The 18,639-nt window shown below is 39.3% G+C and overlaps 1 protein-coding gene across 1 annotated transcript in view; it reads right to left on the reverse strand.

Moving 5' to 3' along the window:
* Positions 1 to 18,639, reverse strand: part of sotv (exostosin glycosyltransferase sotv) — a 44,316-nt gene that overhangs the window by 13,382 nt on the left and 12,295 nt on the right. The window contains exon 5 of the mRNA XM_028304009.1: positions 5,244 to 5,364. Within this exon, the coding sequence (XP_028159810.1) occupies positions 5,244 to 5,364 (121 nt within the window). The remainder of the gene's footprint in view (positions 1 to 5,243; positions 5,365 to 18,639) is intronic.

Consider the following 18,639-nt stretch of genomic DNA (forward strand, 5'->3'; position numbering starts at 1 on the left):
TTTTATTTGTCAATCTAACAAATAATTACATAGTNAACCGAAGGTGTGACACGATGAGAACTCGAAAAATGCCCCCGTTTTTTATCGTTTCATGTGATTTTTTCGTATTATTTTTGCTTCTATTACGATAAAATTTATTTTGTATGTAGCTAAATAGATATTTTATCATCTGATTTCAAAGGTATTGTTCTAACTTATACCGTTTATGAACTATTATTGTGTGACCATCAAATTTGAGTGTAAATGAGAAGTACCCGCCTAAAGCTTCGGACAAACCTACCCGTGCAGCTCCCGTCGGCGAAAGCGATGGTGGTCACAGCGTGTGCATAGATCGCCGCGACCAATGACAGGACGCGTTGATGTGAACTCACCCGCTACAAATTCTTACACATTAAGATCGCCATCGCCATCACGCACGCAGGCTGCACGCGTTGGTTTGGTCCTTTACTCGTTACAAGCAAATTATCTTTACTTTTGATTTTCTTTTATATAAATTAAATAAAACATAAATAAACTATCAAACAGTATTGTTTGACTTACTTTGCGGAGGCGGTATTTTTGAAGTGGATTGAGCATTTCGCATGCTGAGTTCACGATCTCTTTCCCTGCAATGATTTTTAATTATCATGGTAGAGGCTTTCACAGTCCTATTGCATCTTCCAATCTCAACGGATCTCCGATAAGGCATGTTTTTGAATCAATCAGCCAGTATAATAAGCAAAGAATTGTAAGCATGCTCTACCCCCCTAAGAAGCACTATAAATATTTTCATCAAATTAATACTGTTAGCTGTCATCTACGGTTTGAACAATAGTAATTTGCCAAAATTAAATGCGGTTGGACATTGCAGTAAAGATCATTTACTTATCTATTCTACTTATGTGGTATCATTGTAAAAGGACACTGTGCGTTAGGCCCGGTTTCCACCAAGGCGGAGCGGAGAGGAGCGAGTTTTTTGAATAACCAATTTAGATTTCATTATTTCCACATCACCTTTCCGCTTCGCACATCTCTCTTCTCCGCTCCGCTGCGCCTTGGTGGAAACCGGGCCTTAAATAAAAGAAACCAGCCGATCATCCAAAGCCCAACGTACTGAAGGTCGACGAGGTAGCCCGCGATGCTCTTGGGCGCGCGCAGCAGCGAGCTGGTCCCGCGCAGGCGCAGCTCGCCCACGCCGCGCAGGAACTCCGCCAGCGGCAGCTGCGAGTTCGGCTGGATGCCCAGTTGCCTGCGGAGACTTGCGGCTTTATCGAGTCAGCTATGTACCTAGGTTATTTTGAACATGGGCATGGAACGAACACAGACGAACGGGTTATTCCCAGTCGCCCCCACTTGAGCCCCCATGCCCCACCGGCAACTGGAAATTCGTAAAAAAATATGTCCCAGTTGCCCCCGGCCTCCTTTGAAGGGGCAACTGGGAGTATAATTTTTAAATTTTAACTAGAAAGAACATGGTTTGGACAGGGTCTCACTATGACCTGTGATGAAGATTAATATTCTATCATCTTGAATTCTGCCTAAGTAAATACACTCAGCGGCACGGAATATGGCCCAAGCCTAAACACCCAGATATGAGGCCAAATAGGTGTTGTATACCTAAGTTTCGTGTGACATGTTAACAGAACATTTGTTTTTGTTAATTTAAGAGGCTAGATTAATAAAAAAATGCGTCTGTTTAACTTTTTTGACTCTAGAAACGCATTTCGTTGTTGTAGCGTAAAGAGTACGGGTAAGTTTAAATTCGATATTAAATGTTGTAAGGGTTTGGCGTTTTGTTTTTTGTTTTTAAATTAATCTTAGGGTTATTCTCGTTTCCGTAATTTGAGAATAATGTCCATTACTTCAGCTCAAGTTGCTCAAATAGTGCTGCTTAGAAGTCAAGGGCGTATGCAGCGGGAGATGGCTGAAACTTTCAATTTATGGCGTACAAACTTAAGATACACTTTAAAAAGGCATAAGCATACCGCCTTTTACACAAGAAGACCAAGAAGTGGGGAGTTAAGGTGTAAATCAGCGCGCGATGACCCGATAATCGTGCTTGCAATATCAAGAAATCGGGTTCTCACTACGTTTGAGATACGCCAGTGTTTACAAACAACAAGCCTAGTGAATGTCAGTGAGTACACAATAAGAAGAAGGATGGAAGATCATAGCCTGCATACTCGAAGACCAGCTCGAGGACCAGAACTTCTCCGATACCTTCGCGAAGTGCCACTTACGTTTTCTAGAGAACATGCAAATTGTACGTTAGACTAATGGAGTAAACTCTTTATGAAAACTGTCTGTTTGCGTAGAAACTCTTCTCCGCACCTTCTCTATACACTTCCACGGCCGTCTGGAGCTCTTAAGGTGACTCTGCAATCATCGATCCATAGAACTTTACTCCATTAGCCTTGCGCCCAATTTGCATGTTCTCTAGAAAACGTAAGTCGCACTTCGCGGAGGTATCGGAGAAGATCTGGTCCTCGAGCTGGTCTTCAAGTATGCAGGTTATGATCCTCCATCCTTCTTCTTATTGTGTGCTCACTAACATTCACTGGGCTTGCTGTTTGTAAACGCTGGCGTATCTCAAACGTAGTGAGAACCCGATTTCTTGATATTGCAAGCACGATTATCGGGTCATCGCGCGCTGACTTACACCTTAATTCCCCACTTCTTGGTCTTTTTGTGTAAAAGGCGGTCTGGTCATGCCTTTTTAAAGTGTATCTTAAGTTTGTACGCTATAAATTGAAAGTTTCAGCCATCTCCCGCTGCATACACCCTTGACTTCTAAGCAACACTATTTGAGCAACTTGAGCTGAAGTAATGGACATTATTTTCAAATTATGGAAACGAGAATAACCCTAAGATTAATTTAAAAACAAAAAACAAAACGCCAAACCCTTACAACATTTAATATCGAATTTAAACTTACCCGTACTCTTTACGCTCCAACAACGAAATGCGTTTCTAGAGTCAAAAAAGTTAAACAGACGCATTTTTTTATTAATCTAGCCTCTTAAATTAACAAAAACAAATGTTCTGTTAACATGTCACACGAAACTTAGGTATACAACACCTATTTGGCCTCATATCTGGTTGTTTAGGCTTGGGCCAAATTCCGTGCCGCTGAGTGTATTAGAAAAAGAATTGTATTGCGCACCTCCGATAGGAGCAAAAGTTAGTTATACCTTACAGGACTTAAAAATAAAATAGTTCCGTGTTCAACACCATCATCCCCGCGGCAATTAACCTCCCGGTTGGATCAAAAACCCTCGTGGTAAGCTAATTAAGATAGCGGATGACTTGTTTCGAATTCGTGTTCGATTCGGCCAGTCCCACTGTTGGGGCTGTTGTAGCCTGTATAACCAATGTCCAGTATCCCTTCGATAGCGACGGGCGCCCGCAGTGAGTGTGCGAGCGCGACAGCAACATAATTACGCGCGAGCGATAAGGATGGGTAGCTTGGGGTCATTGAACAAAATTCTACGTGCTCACGGACCAGGCTTTAGTCCTGGAGCAGTACCTCAGGCAGACGTCTGCGTCGCGGGCCACGCTGAGCGCGTCGACGGGCAGCTGGCGGGCGGCGCGCGCGGCGGCCACCAGCTCCTTGAACTCCACGTACTCCAGCTTCAGGTCGCGGTTGCTGTCGAAGTACCTGCGGTATGATGAGGTCCTTCGTGATGATAGTCACGTTGACTGACTTTTGATTATGAGCTTGTGCTTGCTTATGTTGCAGGTAGGATAATCAAAGGCAGCTAAGTTACTTCTCGTATTCTAAGTTCTTAAGGTCGTGATTGCTGTCGAAGACCTGTGGTATGTGAGGTCCTTCGTGATAGTAGGTAACTTCGAGCGCTCAAATATTTTGCCTTTTGATTAGTACGATAAATTAGATCAGTGCAATATTAGTCTAAAGCCCATGGAACTAATAGGCATTTAAATCAATTCAGGATGATTTCCTCCTCTCATTCCCAACGCTGCAACTCCTATGTAGCCAGGAGAATCTACATTTTGACCGCAAAATAAACCCAACCAGTATCTAAAGGCCAAGTTTGTCCCGAGGGAAAGTCGATCAACAACCATATTAATAAAAAACATAAGAATTACGAGGAGTGCGAAGTTAAGAGGTATACCAAAATGACCAAGGATAGGTAGATAGTGAGGAAATCAGCTGCGGGCTTAACACGAGCACTTGCCTGAAGATGTACCGGCAGCGGATCTCGGCGGGGACGCCGCTGTGTTGCGTGGCGGGCTCCAGCGCCGCCATCCACAGCACCAGCTCCACGAACGACAGGCCCCCGCGCCCCGTCACGTCTGCCGCCCTACGTAACCAACACTTGGCCAAATTTGCTTCAGCTTGCAAGATTTAACCCTACCTTGTTTAATATACCACGCAATCTTGTATACCCATTCTTATAAGATACACCATACAAGAATGCATGGTAAATTCAGTGAACTGCTCCTGAATCGAATGTACCTACTACTACTATTTCTATTTATTTATATTAACCGGCAGACAGTGGTGACTGAGTTTGTTGCGGCGCTTCTTCTCAGCACTTGCCAAATGTTGGTCTCGAAGCGCTGGTAGGGTAAAAAGATTATGAGACATGTAGAGGCTCCTTAAGAGCAAAATGACGATTTGTAAGAACTATTTATTAGTCCAAACAAATAAAGAAATTTTGACTTTGACTTTGACTTTGANATTTTACTGTTTAGTACCTCAAAAATGAAAAATGAAAACCTCATTTTCGCCATTTTCTCTGCTACCCGGCCTTAAATGAAAAAAATATAAGGACACTATGACTGCGAACATTTTAAGAACTGAATTGAACTAGATCATAACATTAAACATGTCCGAAGCCTATCTAAAGTATCGCTAAAGTTTGACCAAAACAAAACCAGAAAAGTTCTCGAGTCGCAATCCCGGGTTAGAAGACGTAGTTTGGGCAAGCCTAGGTGAGCTGACGATCTGGTGAAGCTCGCGGGAAGAACCTGCATGCAGCGCAGGATCAACCGTTGTGGAAATACGTTTGGGAGACTATAAGCGATATGGACGGCATTTGGTTTAGACGACTTCATCATCATCATTTCAGCCAAAGGACGTCCACTGCTGAACATAGGCCTCCACTCCAGAACCTTGCTGTCCCATCAACCAATCAACCATCTGCGTACTATGTGCCCTGCCCATTGCCACTTCAACATGCTAATCCGGCGGGCTACGTCAGCGACTTAAGACGACCACGACGTCATAACTCCCAACTCACCATGGATATCTGGTTGGTCCACTCGCTATGGTACCGCCAGGAGCTGGTCACGTTGTCCCACACGTGCAGCCTGGACGGAAACCCCACTATGCGGTCGGGGAACTCGCGCCACACGTCGAAACTGGAAACAAAGTAATAAAACTTAAAGATACCTCACATACCCGTACATTCCACCAGAAATATACGAACATCAGGCGGCCGGGCATAGATCGTTTCATCCACGAAGACGCGCCCCACCATTCTTTCGCTAATGTTCGAGTGTTATCGGTACACACTAAATTATCCATGAGTGCACACGCACACTACAATAATGACTCTCGGATTGCTCGGATCAAACTCCGCACCCCGCGCATCCCTCGACCAAAAATTGGAGGGACGCGTCTTCGTGGATGACACGATCTATACTCGCGACACCTCCACTCGGGCTATGACGGAACGCAGCGGAGGTTTTAGTGGGTATAGGCCGTCCTTTTCAAGACAGAGAAGCGCCCTTTTCAGGACTTCGGGATTCCCACTCACCAGCCTGTCCCCCGGCAGTGGTGACAGTACGCAAAGCATTTCTTCCCCGCCAAAAAAACCCCAAATCCAAATTGATTTATGCCCGTTTTCACCATCACTCCCTAATTTTTAAGTGACCCCTATGAAAACAAATTTCCTGTTATGTGTTACCATAGGGGTCACTTAAAAATTAGGGATTGATGATGAAAACGGGCATCAGTGATGTAGGCTTGAAAAGGTCCGTCCGAACAGAATTACTTGCACATTTATAACACTGTATGGATAGGATTTGATAAATAGGTCGGTTAATGTACACTTAAACGTTATGACAAATCCTATAATACGGCGGCAACATAAAATGTTTTATGCATTACTGCGTTTAATATTATTACTATCAATTTCATAATACATAAACAATACCTAAATTATTGGCGCATAGCGCACAAATGCAGTTAATTTAGAATGCGTCACATTCGGGTAAACAATTAGCTGGTACAATAATATGCTATCCGATATGAAATGCTATCGGTTTGTATTTGTTAGGCAAAACCGTATTATTAAGTTAAAATCGGTGAACGATACAATTTTAGATGCAGCAAAACACGAATCAGATTGGTTTTACGGGACTATTCCCACCACTCTTTCCCACCACCGCAATTCCTATGTAGCCAGGATCTACAGCTTGACTGCCAATAAAAACCCAACCAGTGAAGGTCAAGTTTGTCCCGGGGGAAAGGAAAGTTAAACTGTCATTGGACCCGCAACGAAATTGAACAGAAGAACATAGATTGGTTTTGTAAAAACCATTAATTTCTAAGCTTGCTGGTGAAAAGTCACTGTTATCATATTTTAACATTGAGTCCCACTCATTAGAGAGAGAGACTCTCTCTTTACTCATATAAATTGCATATCCTCCCTCTGTAATTCAAGCATGTGATTGGTTGAATATTTTACAGAACAGAATAGGTCTCATATCTATTCTGCAAACATGGATTTTTTATTTCATTCAGTCATAGCATAAAAAATATATTTGAAAGCTAGTTCTAAGGTTTTGCAGTTCAGTAAACATATGTAGTAAAATAGTTTGAACAGAATGTTCGGTTCGGTTTCGCACTCAATTTGTGAATTTATTATCACCACCACCCGTATCCGTAAGCTGCCTTGATTGGAAGTAAACGTTAATTAAAACAAAGTTAAATTAACTGCCAATCAAACAAACTGCTGGATTTTCGATGTTATGTTGGCTATTTGTTTTAAACTGTCTATGTGTTGTCATACACCACTTCATAAAATGGGTTAATGAGGCCACAGATTTTCAGTTTTTAATTAGAAGTAGAAAGTTTATCTTAAAAGCTAAAGTTTGTAAAGCTTTGATAAGTGTTAAGTGATTAAGCTCCGCTTTAACTCAAGATAATCAAGTCTTAAATACCTTTAGGGTTTTTAACTAAGTTTAATAGGGAGAGGAGGTTGTGTTTATCAATATACCTAACATAGTCGGGATAACTTAAAATACAACAACCTATGTTGATTTCCAAGTGAGCCTATAGTTGACATTATTTTAAAAGGCAAAGCTAGCTAAACACGGCTTCTTCAAGTAATTACAGCGAAAAAATATAGTTTGTTATCCCAAACTAAGTTCCCAAATCCGTTATCCCAAATCAAGTTTAACAATAGATTAGACATGCGACTTAATTGTTCGACAAAAATTCCGCCCAAACATAAATAATTCGGTTTAAAACGTATCATTATGAAAACATACGTAATTGAATTAATCACGGCAAAAAAGGCGATATAATAAGCAGTTTTTTTTTGTTAGACTGATCTATATCTCAATTAACAGTATCCGAAATAGATAGCGTATTTACCACTCTCGTATTAGGGCAAGTGCCAGATATACGCCCGTATTCACAAAAGCGGCTTGCTTAAGTAAAGCAGCAAATCGAACGCACAGCGTTGAATAGAGCTCTGTGATCGTTTCATGTGTCACTCTGTGCGTCCACGCGCACTGTGAGACCTCATAGTAATGTTTGTGAATGCGGGCGATAAAGTGGTAAACTTACTTAGCAAGTAGGATTCACTCGCGCTATGCGTCCGGACCAGTCTCGGATGATGCAAGCGTGCAAGTTGCAATTTCAACTTTCCCTCGCTAAAGGGATTGTACGACATCACTGTGAGCTTCAAACCTTTACAAGTCATAATAATAAAGACAGCTTTAACTTTAACATTTACGTTAAGTGGTAAAGTGAAACAATCCATTTTGATAATGGCTTTAGCAGCTAGAACTAAGTTTTTTGCTCTTAGGGCGCTCATATGTTACCATAGTTTTGAATAGTTTAGAACTTTGGATTGATGGTTATAGACCTTACGTAAGTATAGTTGATTTTAAGTAATTTTATTGTATTTTATTAACGTCTCTTGAAGTTTATGAACACTGTTAATAAGTCGTAACCAAACTATTATTTAAGAGCGTTTACGCCGTTTGGCGCAAAAACAGTACTTTTTCAACTCGTTACAATCATTAACAAGTAATACTACAAATATGTTATAGGCATAAATAGTTAGGCAATTTCGTCGTCTAAATAATTAATTGAGAAAATATTGCGATTAGTTTAGTATTTAAGAATTCTATCAAGATAAGTCCACACAGGTTTTGTAAATTTCCACTTTAGTGTCAGTTTACAAGCTGAAATTTTTATAAAAATACTGTGAAAACGATTTAACAAACATTTAAATCCTATAGCATAGATCCTTGGGCAAATAGTTATCTGAGAAAATTTTTAGATTTAAGCATTTTACAATAAGAAATCACAAATTAAAAGAACGTGAAATACCCAAAAACCAAAGTGATTTTTTCACCAATATTCTTCCTTTATTCAACATAAAAATAGCTGAATATAATAAAACAACATCTTCTTTAAAATATTTACTTTGAAACGATATTTAATTCATTGTTATTGTTTTGCTATAAACATTTGAAAACTATTAAAAAACGCCGCGCGCGAATCATTTCCATTGATGCCCCTTGAAACGCCGCGCTTTGCGTAAACGCTCTTAAACTAGCTGTGCTTCGCGATGAGGTGTTACCCCCGGTAAAACGTAGCCTATATGTTAAACCATTTTATTAAAATCGCTCCAGCCGTTTAGACGTGAAGAAGTAACAAACATACACAGTAATACACACTCACAAACTTACGCCTTTATAATATTAGTGTGATAAAAGTCAACAGTGACTTGGATTTTGTAACTAACCAGGACACACACATCTTTGAATCACACACCGACTATAAGAATTGAGTGTAGGTTTGTAACAACCTAACAAAGACAAATCGTCCTCTACCTATCTCAGTGCAATATCATAATAATATCTCGCTTGTTCACAAACACTGGTATTAACGATGACACACATCGTGCAGTATTTAAGGTCTGCAAATGATCCGGTGCTCCGCAAATATTAATGAACCTCGTGATTCCGAAGCAAGGACCGTGAAGGACGGATATATTGTGACGTAACGTACAATATTAATTATAATTAATTAAATGTATGTATCGAACGGGTTGTGACTACATTTCGTTGTTGACTCTACATCGGGAAAACGATCTTTAAACGACATTAATAATATAATTTAGATTCAATTCAGAGATCGCTAGATGCAGTCACCTTCAAAACATCAGATTACTAATATTTTTACTGTAAACTTTTGAACATATTACAACTAGAAAAGATGCTTCATGCATAAAACATGAAAAGGAAGTTTTTGACCGCAACCTGCCTTTTCATGTATAAAAAGAAGCATCGCCGCAAGGACCGTAATCGCACCTAGTGTTAAGTAAGATGCAGTCTAAGATGGTACATTATCTGTAAGTGCCTATTCACCTTAAAAAGTTAAGCTTATTTCAGCTTCAGAACACTTAACGAGATTGATGCAAGTCTGTACTGTCTTAATCAAACTGGAAATCATTACAGAATTTTAATTTATTTGGCTCATCAACCAATGAAATCATACCTACAACTGAGCCGTTTGAGGGAGCTAAATTATTTCCCACGAAAAAACAGAAGCGCCCGAATATTTTTCCCGTAGCCCCAATTTCTCTTCGATCTCACCCGAACACGTTTCCCATGACTTATTCCTTTGTATAAATAATAAATCCTCTCAAATACTTCCCGATCCGTCCACAGTTTGGCTGTCCTTCGACTTACCCAAGCTTTATTGGCGGTCCCGGTTGATCCCATTACTTCCCTACACAAGTAATTGCTATAGCAAGTGACCCGTGAATGCGTAAAACTTTTGTTTGCAAACAGGCATAAATAATAGGTAAAATATTTTTGGACTTCCGAACCGAAGTAAGTAAGCATTAAGCTTGTGCACATGATCACCCTAACCAATACATGCAGATACAAGGTTCATGTACTTGCACAAGCATTTTTGTATTGCGCGGGGACGTAACTCACAGATGGACTACACTTGAGTTTAAGTGTAGTCCGCGAACCATTCATCAGTGTGCCCGAAAACCAGAATAATAATTTAGATTCTAATAGCTCTCCTTTTCGTTCGTAAATAGAAAACGAAACATTCTCCATTAATTAATTATCTTGATTGTCACCCTGATAACAGTCTACTACCTAACTGCGATGCCATCTGTTATCACGACCTAAAAATAGTTGGGCTATCTAATGACTGGCCCCCAGGCACAAAGCCGTTGTTAGAAAAGAATTGCTTCTAAATGGAACCAACTTCCATTTCCAAAGCTCGGAGTTTCCCTGCGTGATCGAATCAGAAATGAGGAGATCCGCAGGAGAACCAAAGTAACCGACATAGCTCTCAGAATTGCTAAAATCAAGTGGCAGTGGGCGGGGCACATAGCTCGTAGAGACGATGGCCGTTGGGGCAGGAAAGTTCTCGAGTGGCGACCACGGGCTGGAAGACGTAGCGTGGGCAGGCCTCCTACTAGGTGGACCGACGATCTGGTAAAGGTCGCGGGAAGAGCCTGGATGCGGGCAGCGCAGGACCGTTCATTGTGGAAAACCTTGGGGGAGGCCTTTGTCCAGCAGTGGACGTCATTTGGCTGAAAAAGAAGAAAGAAGGAACCAACTTCAGAAATATAAGATCTACAACAATACAGATTCCTGATTTGGGTCAAACGCGATTTTCTTTTTCAGGTAAGTAAAATTTTATTTCTTGCCATAAATTGGTAAATCTTATTTCTTTACCCTTTAGGTACAATTTTTTCCAGCACATGACGTGATAGTACGCTAGTTATTAAAGTTACAATGACCGTTTGTTGCGTGGTCTTATCGCTTCTTTTTATTACTAATCTAGTAAACGTGAAACTAATTACTTTTTCATGTAAGTATTTCCCTTTTTAGGAAACCGAACCTGAATTAGATTTCATATACAACGCAAGCGCTTATAAAGGAACTACGAAGTCGAAAAAACTCTCTAGAAAAAAAATCTTAATAAATACTTCTCCGTCAGTTGTAAATAATAAAAAAAAAAATTATAACAAAAAACGAATAACTAGCATGTCACAGTCAATCAAAGTACCCTACAAAAAATATTTAAACTTTTTTAACTGCTAAATTCTTCTTGAACTACATAATATCTCCTATATAGCCTGACCAGGAACATAAAAACCCTGGCATAGAGGCGCGTCAATTGCATTTGATAGTGCAACACTGAGTACAGTCGTACCTGTGTTAAATTAATAGGCTAAATTTATGTATCAGGATTCAGGATTACGGGTTAACTTGATATTTTCATAAATTAACGAAAAAATATTATTATAGGTAACCTGGTTTAAATAAATTAAATGAAACCATCAATCGAGCTAGTAGGATTTATTTTATTAATCATGAAGAATCAAATTCAGAACTTGAATATTCAACTGCAATGACTGCTCATGAACGCATCAAACTCGGTACTTCTTTCCCAATTCCATAAAATTCAACACTTAGAAAGTGACAAAAAAAATTAAAATAGGTAGTTGAAACAAACCACAGCTAATCTTCATACTGTACTGTACTATACGATAAACATGTCAGTCAATTTGACAACCTTTGTCGGAAACATTATTCAATGAAAATATTGTCCAAAGATTTATTATTATTTCTCTTCGACAAATACTTAAACACATTGTGAACCACTTTTCTTTCACGACTATAAAAAGATTTTAGCAATTTAATTCACAAAATCAATTGCGCACATTTAAAAGTTTGTTTACACTTTGACAGCAAATGACAACATGCAAGGTGACATGTCAATGAAGTTTTCAGTTACTGTTGCCATTAAAAGAAATTAGTACCATTAGTTTTCCGCAACATGGCGAGGGTTTTTATGTTCCTGGTCGGGCTATACCGACTTTATGGCTGAGAAAAAAAATCAGAACAGAAGCTTCAAAAACACACATAATTAAGTTTGTTGGTCTTATTTCTAAAGGTGTCAAATGTAAGCTTCCTAAACAGTACAACAAATTCAAACTTACGTTTGGTTTAGAATTATTGGTCACATAGACATAAAAAATCCTGACTTAGTAGGTAATTATTTTTGTCTAGAAACTGCTATAACATTACTAACTCCATAGAGTTATCCAATAACTCGACACAAGAAACTGGTCCAGTGTTGGTATAACTCAAAATAGTACCTATCACTTATTATTTCGTTATTTGGACACACTTAAGATTTTTACATAAATACTATAACAACTTTTATGATTTCTCTAACTATGCTTTAATTTCATGGCGTGTTCGGGTGACGAAATATTAAGTGATACTAATTTTGAGGTCCACCAATTGGACATACTTAGTTTATGTCCAGTCGAGTTGGTGAATAACCCACTGCGTGTTTCTGATCTCGGCAAGATGAAATGGAACCTAGGTAATTAATATAATTATTTATTATCAATTAAGACCAGTAATTGATCGCGAACACAGATCGCTAATCTCTGCTTTTAATCAAAACACTAACAGTTGACAATGCTTTGGAATCGCACGCAATAAGTAAAGCAAGTGAAAGTAAAATGAGATTATGAAATAAGTTTTTTTCATGGCCTTCTTTTGACTCCATCATCAGATCAGAATATTTCGAAGCAATAGGTCTTCATTTCACACATGAAAGCACACAAATTGTGTAGTTGACATAGCGAAATAGTTGACATAGCGAAAAAAGGCACAACTTTTCCAAAAACCTCTCAATTTACCCCAAAAACTCATTAAACTTTAGTTTTCAGTCAAATACCTATAACTTTTTAGTGGCAAAGTGCCATAAAAGCAAATGATATTATTATTTTTTAGTAGCAGCAAATACTGCCCAAGTATAAAGCACTCCTCATAAAATTGGGCAATTGGAAAATCATAAACGATTGTGCGATTTCGTATTAAATTCGTGGATCAAGAATACTTCTCTTCCTATACTAGTAAGAAATAATGACTTCTCTGAATCAAATTCAATTCGACCCTCCTATCTATGGAGTATAGATAGACGAACGCCAGGACAATGCGGGCTAAATAAAATCGGAACAAAAGCTGCCCAAACAAATCCGATCCACAATACGTCACCAAGACATTCGACAGTGACGTAGTTAACGGTAATGCTGACGTTATCGTTCCCCGCATAAATTGAGCGAACAATTCACCTTGTTTCTTTATCTTAAGCCATGTTTTGCCCTGGCTCGGGCCAATATAAATTCGCCTTGATAAGATCACAATGGATGTAAACCCAGTAGCTTTGGCCGGCTGGACGCATGGGAAAGCAAAGTCTAGCTCTACATAACTTAAATACACTATGTACTTAGGTACTAGTTAAATCCACGGACTCATGTTATCTCATGCACGAAAAATGCATGTTATGTTCCGGCAGTTAGAGGTAAGATAGCCAGTTTCTTCGTGGTTTGAGGATTCCGGGTGAAGCTCGCTTCCACCTTCGGCCTCACCACTTACCCTGATGGTAAGTGGTGAGGCCGAAGGTGGAAGCGAGCTTCACCCGAGATACAGGTCAAGAGCTTCCTCGTTGAGGATAAAAAAAATCTCTGCATTCAAATGGCAGTAGAAGCTTTCAAGTGGCAGCGAAGCTTTTGAAATTACTGAGATGAGATTCAAAACTTTGGTCCTGAAGAGCCTTGTAGAGGTAGACGACGTTAAGACATAAGGCAGACAACATTCAGGATGGTCAGTTAAGTAAAGCACTTTTTGAAGACAAATGGCACTTTGTAGAGTCGATATTATGTAGATTAACGAAAATCTTGAGGAGCTTTCAAACAAAGTAATCATACACATCACTGAGTAGTTGATATTTATTTATTTGTAAGGAGAAGGATCGAGCATCAGCTTATTTAATCAATATTATAACACCTATATGCAACACACGACTACATGCTGCGGGAATAATGGATTATGCCTAATGCAAAAACGTAACGTATACGAACCAACTGCATCTGTCTGCATTATTAAAAACTCGCCCACGCGTAACGGGCAATAAAAACTAGACTCAAACGATGCGCAGTAAACCCACAGATATTACTTAACTTTCAATGCTAATGTCGGGGTCGTACGACGCACGTCAAGCTAACCTAAACACTGGTCCTTATATGGTTGGAACAGGTGCGTTTTTGCAACCAAAATGTTTAGTCTCAGGTGTACATATGAATTCATAATCGCGCTGCTATCCGAATCTGGTGTATTTTTAATGAGTATTTTTACTCAACCGCGATTCCTTTTCGAATATTACTAATTGCCTGACCCAAACAAGGGATGCAGAGAACAGTTTTGTTGCCTTTTCATGTGAAAATAATCTGGGTTAGAATATCAGGCTAGCCGACACGTGTGGCTCAGTTCTAAGATTAGGTTTGCCGCAAAAATATCTTCCAATGTCTAAATCTATCGTTTCTAATAAGGTCCGTGCATTGATTTCTTGATAAGGATGAAGCTAAAACTTTATAGTTTGTCGCAGTGTCTTCTTGTTCCTACATATTTGCATTGTGTTACCACTTTGGACCACATAATACCAATCAGATACTTCATATGCCAACTTTTAAAGAGGTAAAATGCTGGCGATATAATATATTTGACAATGAACATAGGATTGAATAATCCCTGTCCATATCCATTAGCATAGAATCTACGCAAACACAGTTAGTTGCTTGACGTGCAATACGATAACTCAAACAAACTCTTCAGTATAAGCCCTCAGGGATAGCTACGAAACTACGGCATCCTGGCAGAAAATAAAATATGAGTCCTTTACGTTTTGGGAAGCCCTTTTAGCTGGGATCAAAACGGGCAAATCCTAATCAGTCCCTTTTGGGCAGTTTCCAACGTTTTCACATAAAACATGCGTGGTTCTTTACGGGAAGTCTTTATTTGAAGACAAATAGACGTGTCCGTAGGAAATACCTGAGTTTTGTACTATCATGTTAGCAACATCACGCACTGGTCCGCTGTCGACACGCATTAGAGCGGAGTTTACAACCACTGATATGGCATACCATTAAAAATTGAGTAAATAGAAAACAGCCTCATACTGGCTAGCAACAGTTATCTGTTTTTTTTTAATATTTATTTTCATCAACGATTTCTACTAAAATAAAGCCATTAAACTCGTAATTTCATCAGCAAACAAAAATCAACGCATATCATGAATTTGGCAGGTCTCATCTGGTATGAGTCGTGTTAAAGAGGCATTAATTAACTTCCAATTAAACAGCTTTAAACAACTATTGGGGAAAATGATGCAACGAGCTGGATCATTCGGTTTCATTATTGTAATTCGTACTTTTTTCCGATAAAGGCTGGTCAAACTACACTACGATAAACAAATAAAAGGTATATTCTGTACTGTGGGCTGAGTGTGAGTTTACAATCCTCACTAGTGAGCGCGTTAGAAAAATGTATGAAAATTTTAGTTCTTGAACGTTTCCGCTAGGGGCGCTGTACAATCCGTCATAATTTAATGTCATTTTATACGCGCTCTTTTTTTTTACTAGTGCGCGCGTTTAATGTAAATTCACACTAGGCCCTCTGATCTATCTAAGTATCTATCAACTCAAACCTTGAACCTATGGCGCTGAAATTGGCACACAGATAATAAAATTATTATGAATTTATGACGTAGGCATCTGCTCAGAAAGGATATCCCAAAATTCACTTAAGGCAAAAGAATTCACGAGCAAGAGCAAAAAAGAGTTCACACGTAATTAACCTATGACTTGACTGCACACGGGGAGGGGAATGAGCCCTTAGTCGGTCGGCCACCGGGCTATGAATAAATTGATGTCGCCAGCCGTCAATGTATTGGCTGTTTGCTTTGGGGGCCTGTTAGCGGACCAACAAAATGCCATAAATAATCAATATTATCGCGAACTAGTGACGATATTCTCTTTGTCACAAAAAATGCAAGTCGCGTTTTGACGGCTCCAAAAATAGGTCAATTGACTAGCTAGTGTTGTCAGTTGTAGCTATCCTAATTGGCTATTAAATGCAACATGCAACACATTTTGTACCCCTTTCCTGAGGAAAACTAAAGTTTATTCAATAGCTACTATCAAACGCAAACCCCCAAGAACTACTTTAGCCAATAATGTAGAGAAAAACACATCAAAACTTAAGCCATTGACCGAACTACATATTCTTCGCGCGCTCTTGCGATGATCCGTAAAGACTTTAGTTTGGTTCGGGCACAATCAACACAGATGGCGGTAGCATTGTGTATGCATTAGCAACACAATGTAATGTTAGAGATATGATTGTGGAATAAATAAATAAAAAAAATTACGATAACAGCCTTTCGCCAAGGTTTACGATCGCTATTCATAGCAATCTTGTGGCTAGAATCGACGATTTGTTTATCTACATCAGAAATAGTTACAGCGAGCATTTCTAAATGGATATTGGGATTTCAATTCATCTTAGGACGTGTCAAAGTTCCATAAGCACTTCTGTATTCAAAATGATGCCTGAACTAAATCGTAGTCATTATTGTGATTGGTTGGATTTCAATATCGGAACCAATCACAGGCTTGAATCTACAGTATACAGACTCACAATAATGAACCACAATTTTATTCTAAACAACTAATCTAATACTGCTAAGAAGTCCTTAATGAAAATGGACCAAAAAGTCGGCCGCATGTCGATACACTAGAGACGATATTAATGTGCAGGCGACAGGTAAGCACTGTGGTATTTTATGTAGTTGTAATGAGCGAGTTTGCAAAAAAAATGTATTTTCTGATGTGCTATCGACTGTACCTACTGTATAAGGTCCTTATTGTGGCTCGGAGGTCACAACTTTCTTTCTACCCCCGCCGCGGGAACGACTTCCAATATGCTGGACTTTAAAAGTACCCACATTATTCATGACCCCTGAATTTTTCAAAGTGTTTTGTCATACAAGTTTATTGTTTCTCAACTTCCTAACAGTTTTTCATAATGTAGCCTCTTTTTAGCAGGAAAATAAAACAGTTTTATATGGCCGGAAGAAATTACGTTTTATGAAAAAGTTTTTCAAAAATAACTTAAGGGATAGCGTGACCTACTTTACTGACATCCCATGCGGTTTAAAAAGAGTACGTATGTAAACTTTTATATATCACTTACTGTAAATTAATCAACATCTAAGATGAAGATGACAAAAAAATATATTAACTCGATAAAGCCATACATTTGTCGTCTAAAATGATCGATAAGATTTTATCACGGCTCGCATCCTAGCCCGGCTGGTGTGATAAATCAGCACAGGCCATAAATCGTTTGAAATATGCAATGTTATAATGATTTTATAACTAAATACGTTATAAGTATGAAAAGTCACGCCGAATGGTTTCCAGCGCGGCGCTAGAAACCTAATATCGGCAAATCGACAATATACGAGTAAATGTGAATAATATGAAAATGGGCATGCATGAAGTATTTGTATAACATTTTGAAATGGAGTTTTAAAGTTTGGAGGAAAAATTTGACCGAGACCCCATCCATTGGATGTTGATATGATAATGACATAATCTGGGATAAAATGAAGTAATAGTAAAGCTAAGCGTCCACATGTCGGTATCGTACGCATCGGACGTATCGCACGCAACGGATCGTAGTATTATTTATATGGAAACTCATATAATTGAGTGCGTCCACCTGTCCGCATCGTACGCATCGCACATCCGATACGATGTGTTTCGTACGATGCGTCCGTTGCGTACGATACCGACAAGTGGACGCTTAGCTTTAGAGTTATGCCTATGTTTCCTAAGGTGCAACCTTAAAATACATTATAAATTTTCCGAAAATACTGCGAAACCGAAGAACCGGGCCTCTTCAAGGCGAGAGTGAATAGGCACTTACAGGGCAGATATGTACCATCCTAGACTGCATCCCACTTAACATCAGGTGCGTGCGATTGTGGTCAAATACCTGCCTTGTTATGCATAAAAAAATAATATATCTAGTCTAGTTATTTTCCCGTGGTAGGCAAAGACGTGGAGAGTTTAGGACAAAATTGTTGAAGTTTTTGTAGAAAGGATTTTGCTTAAAATCCACGCCCGTAAAACCACAGATTTAAGCTAGCCTTGTATATTAGTTGATACGGTTTACGGTACAAAAGACATACGAAAAACAGGGTGAACACAAGGACCGTCGTACCTGCAAGGTTACGGTACGGCTAATAACACGTACGATATTACGGTAAGAGCTGAACATAATAAGTATCTCATCAATATTTTGCGGCCGGGGGATTAACTGCTCGCCTAGATGAATTGAAGCGATCACGTATTGATCTTAGGCAATAAGCCGAGTTAAGGTCGTAGCACACTTATCAACCCGGAAAGGGATCAACAACACCGATCAACCCCGAAAGAGATTAAGGCGATTATCACACTGCACCGCGCACCACCGCGGTCCGCGTGGCGACATTATAAT

Source organism: Ostrinia furnacalis, unplaced genomic scaffold, assembly GCF_004193835.3.
Source record: "Ostrinia furnacalis isolate ACB-3 unplaced genomic scaffold, ASM419383v2 OfSCF1351, whole genome shotgun sequence".
NCBI classification, from domain to species: domain Eukaryota; kingdom Metazoa; phylum Arthropoda; class Insecta; order Lepidoptera; family Crambidae; genus Ostrinia; species Ostrinia furnacalis.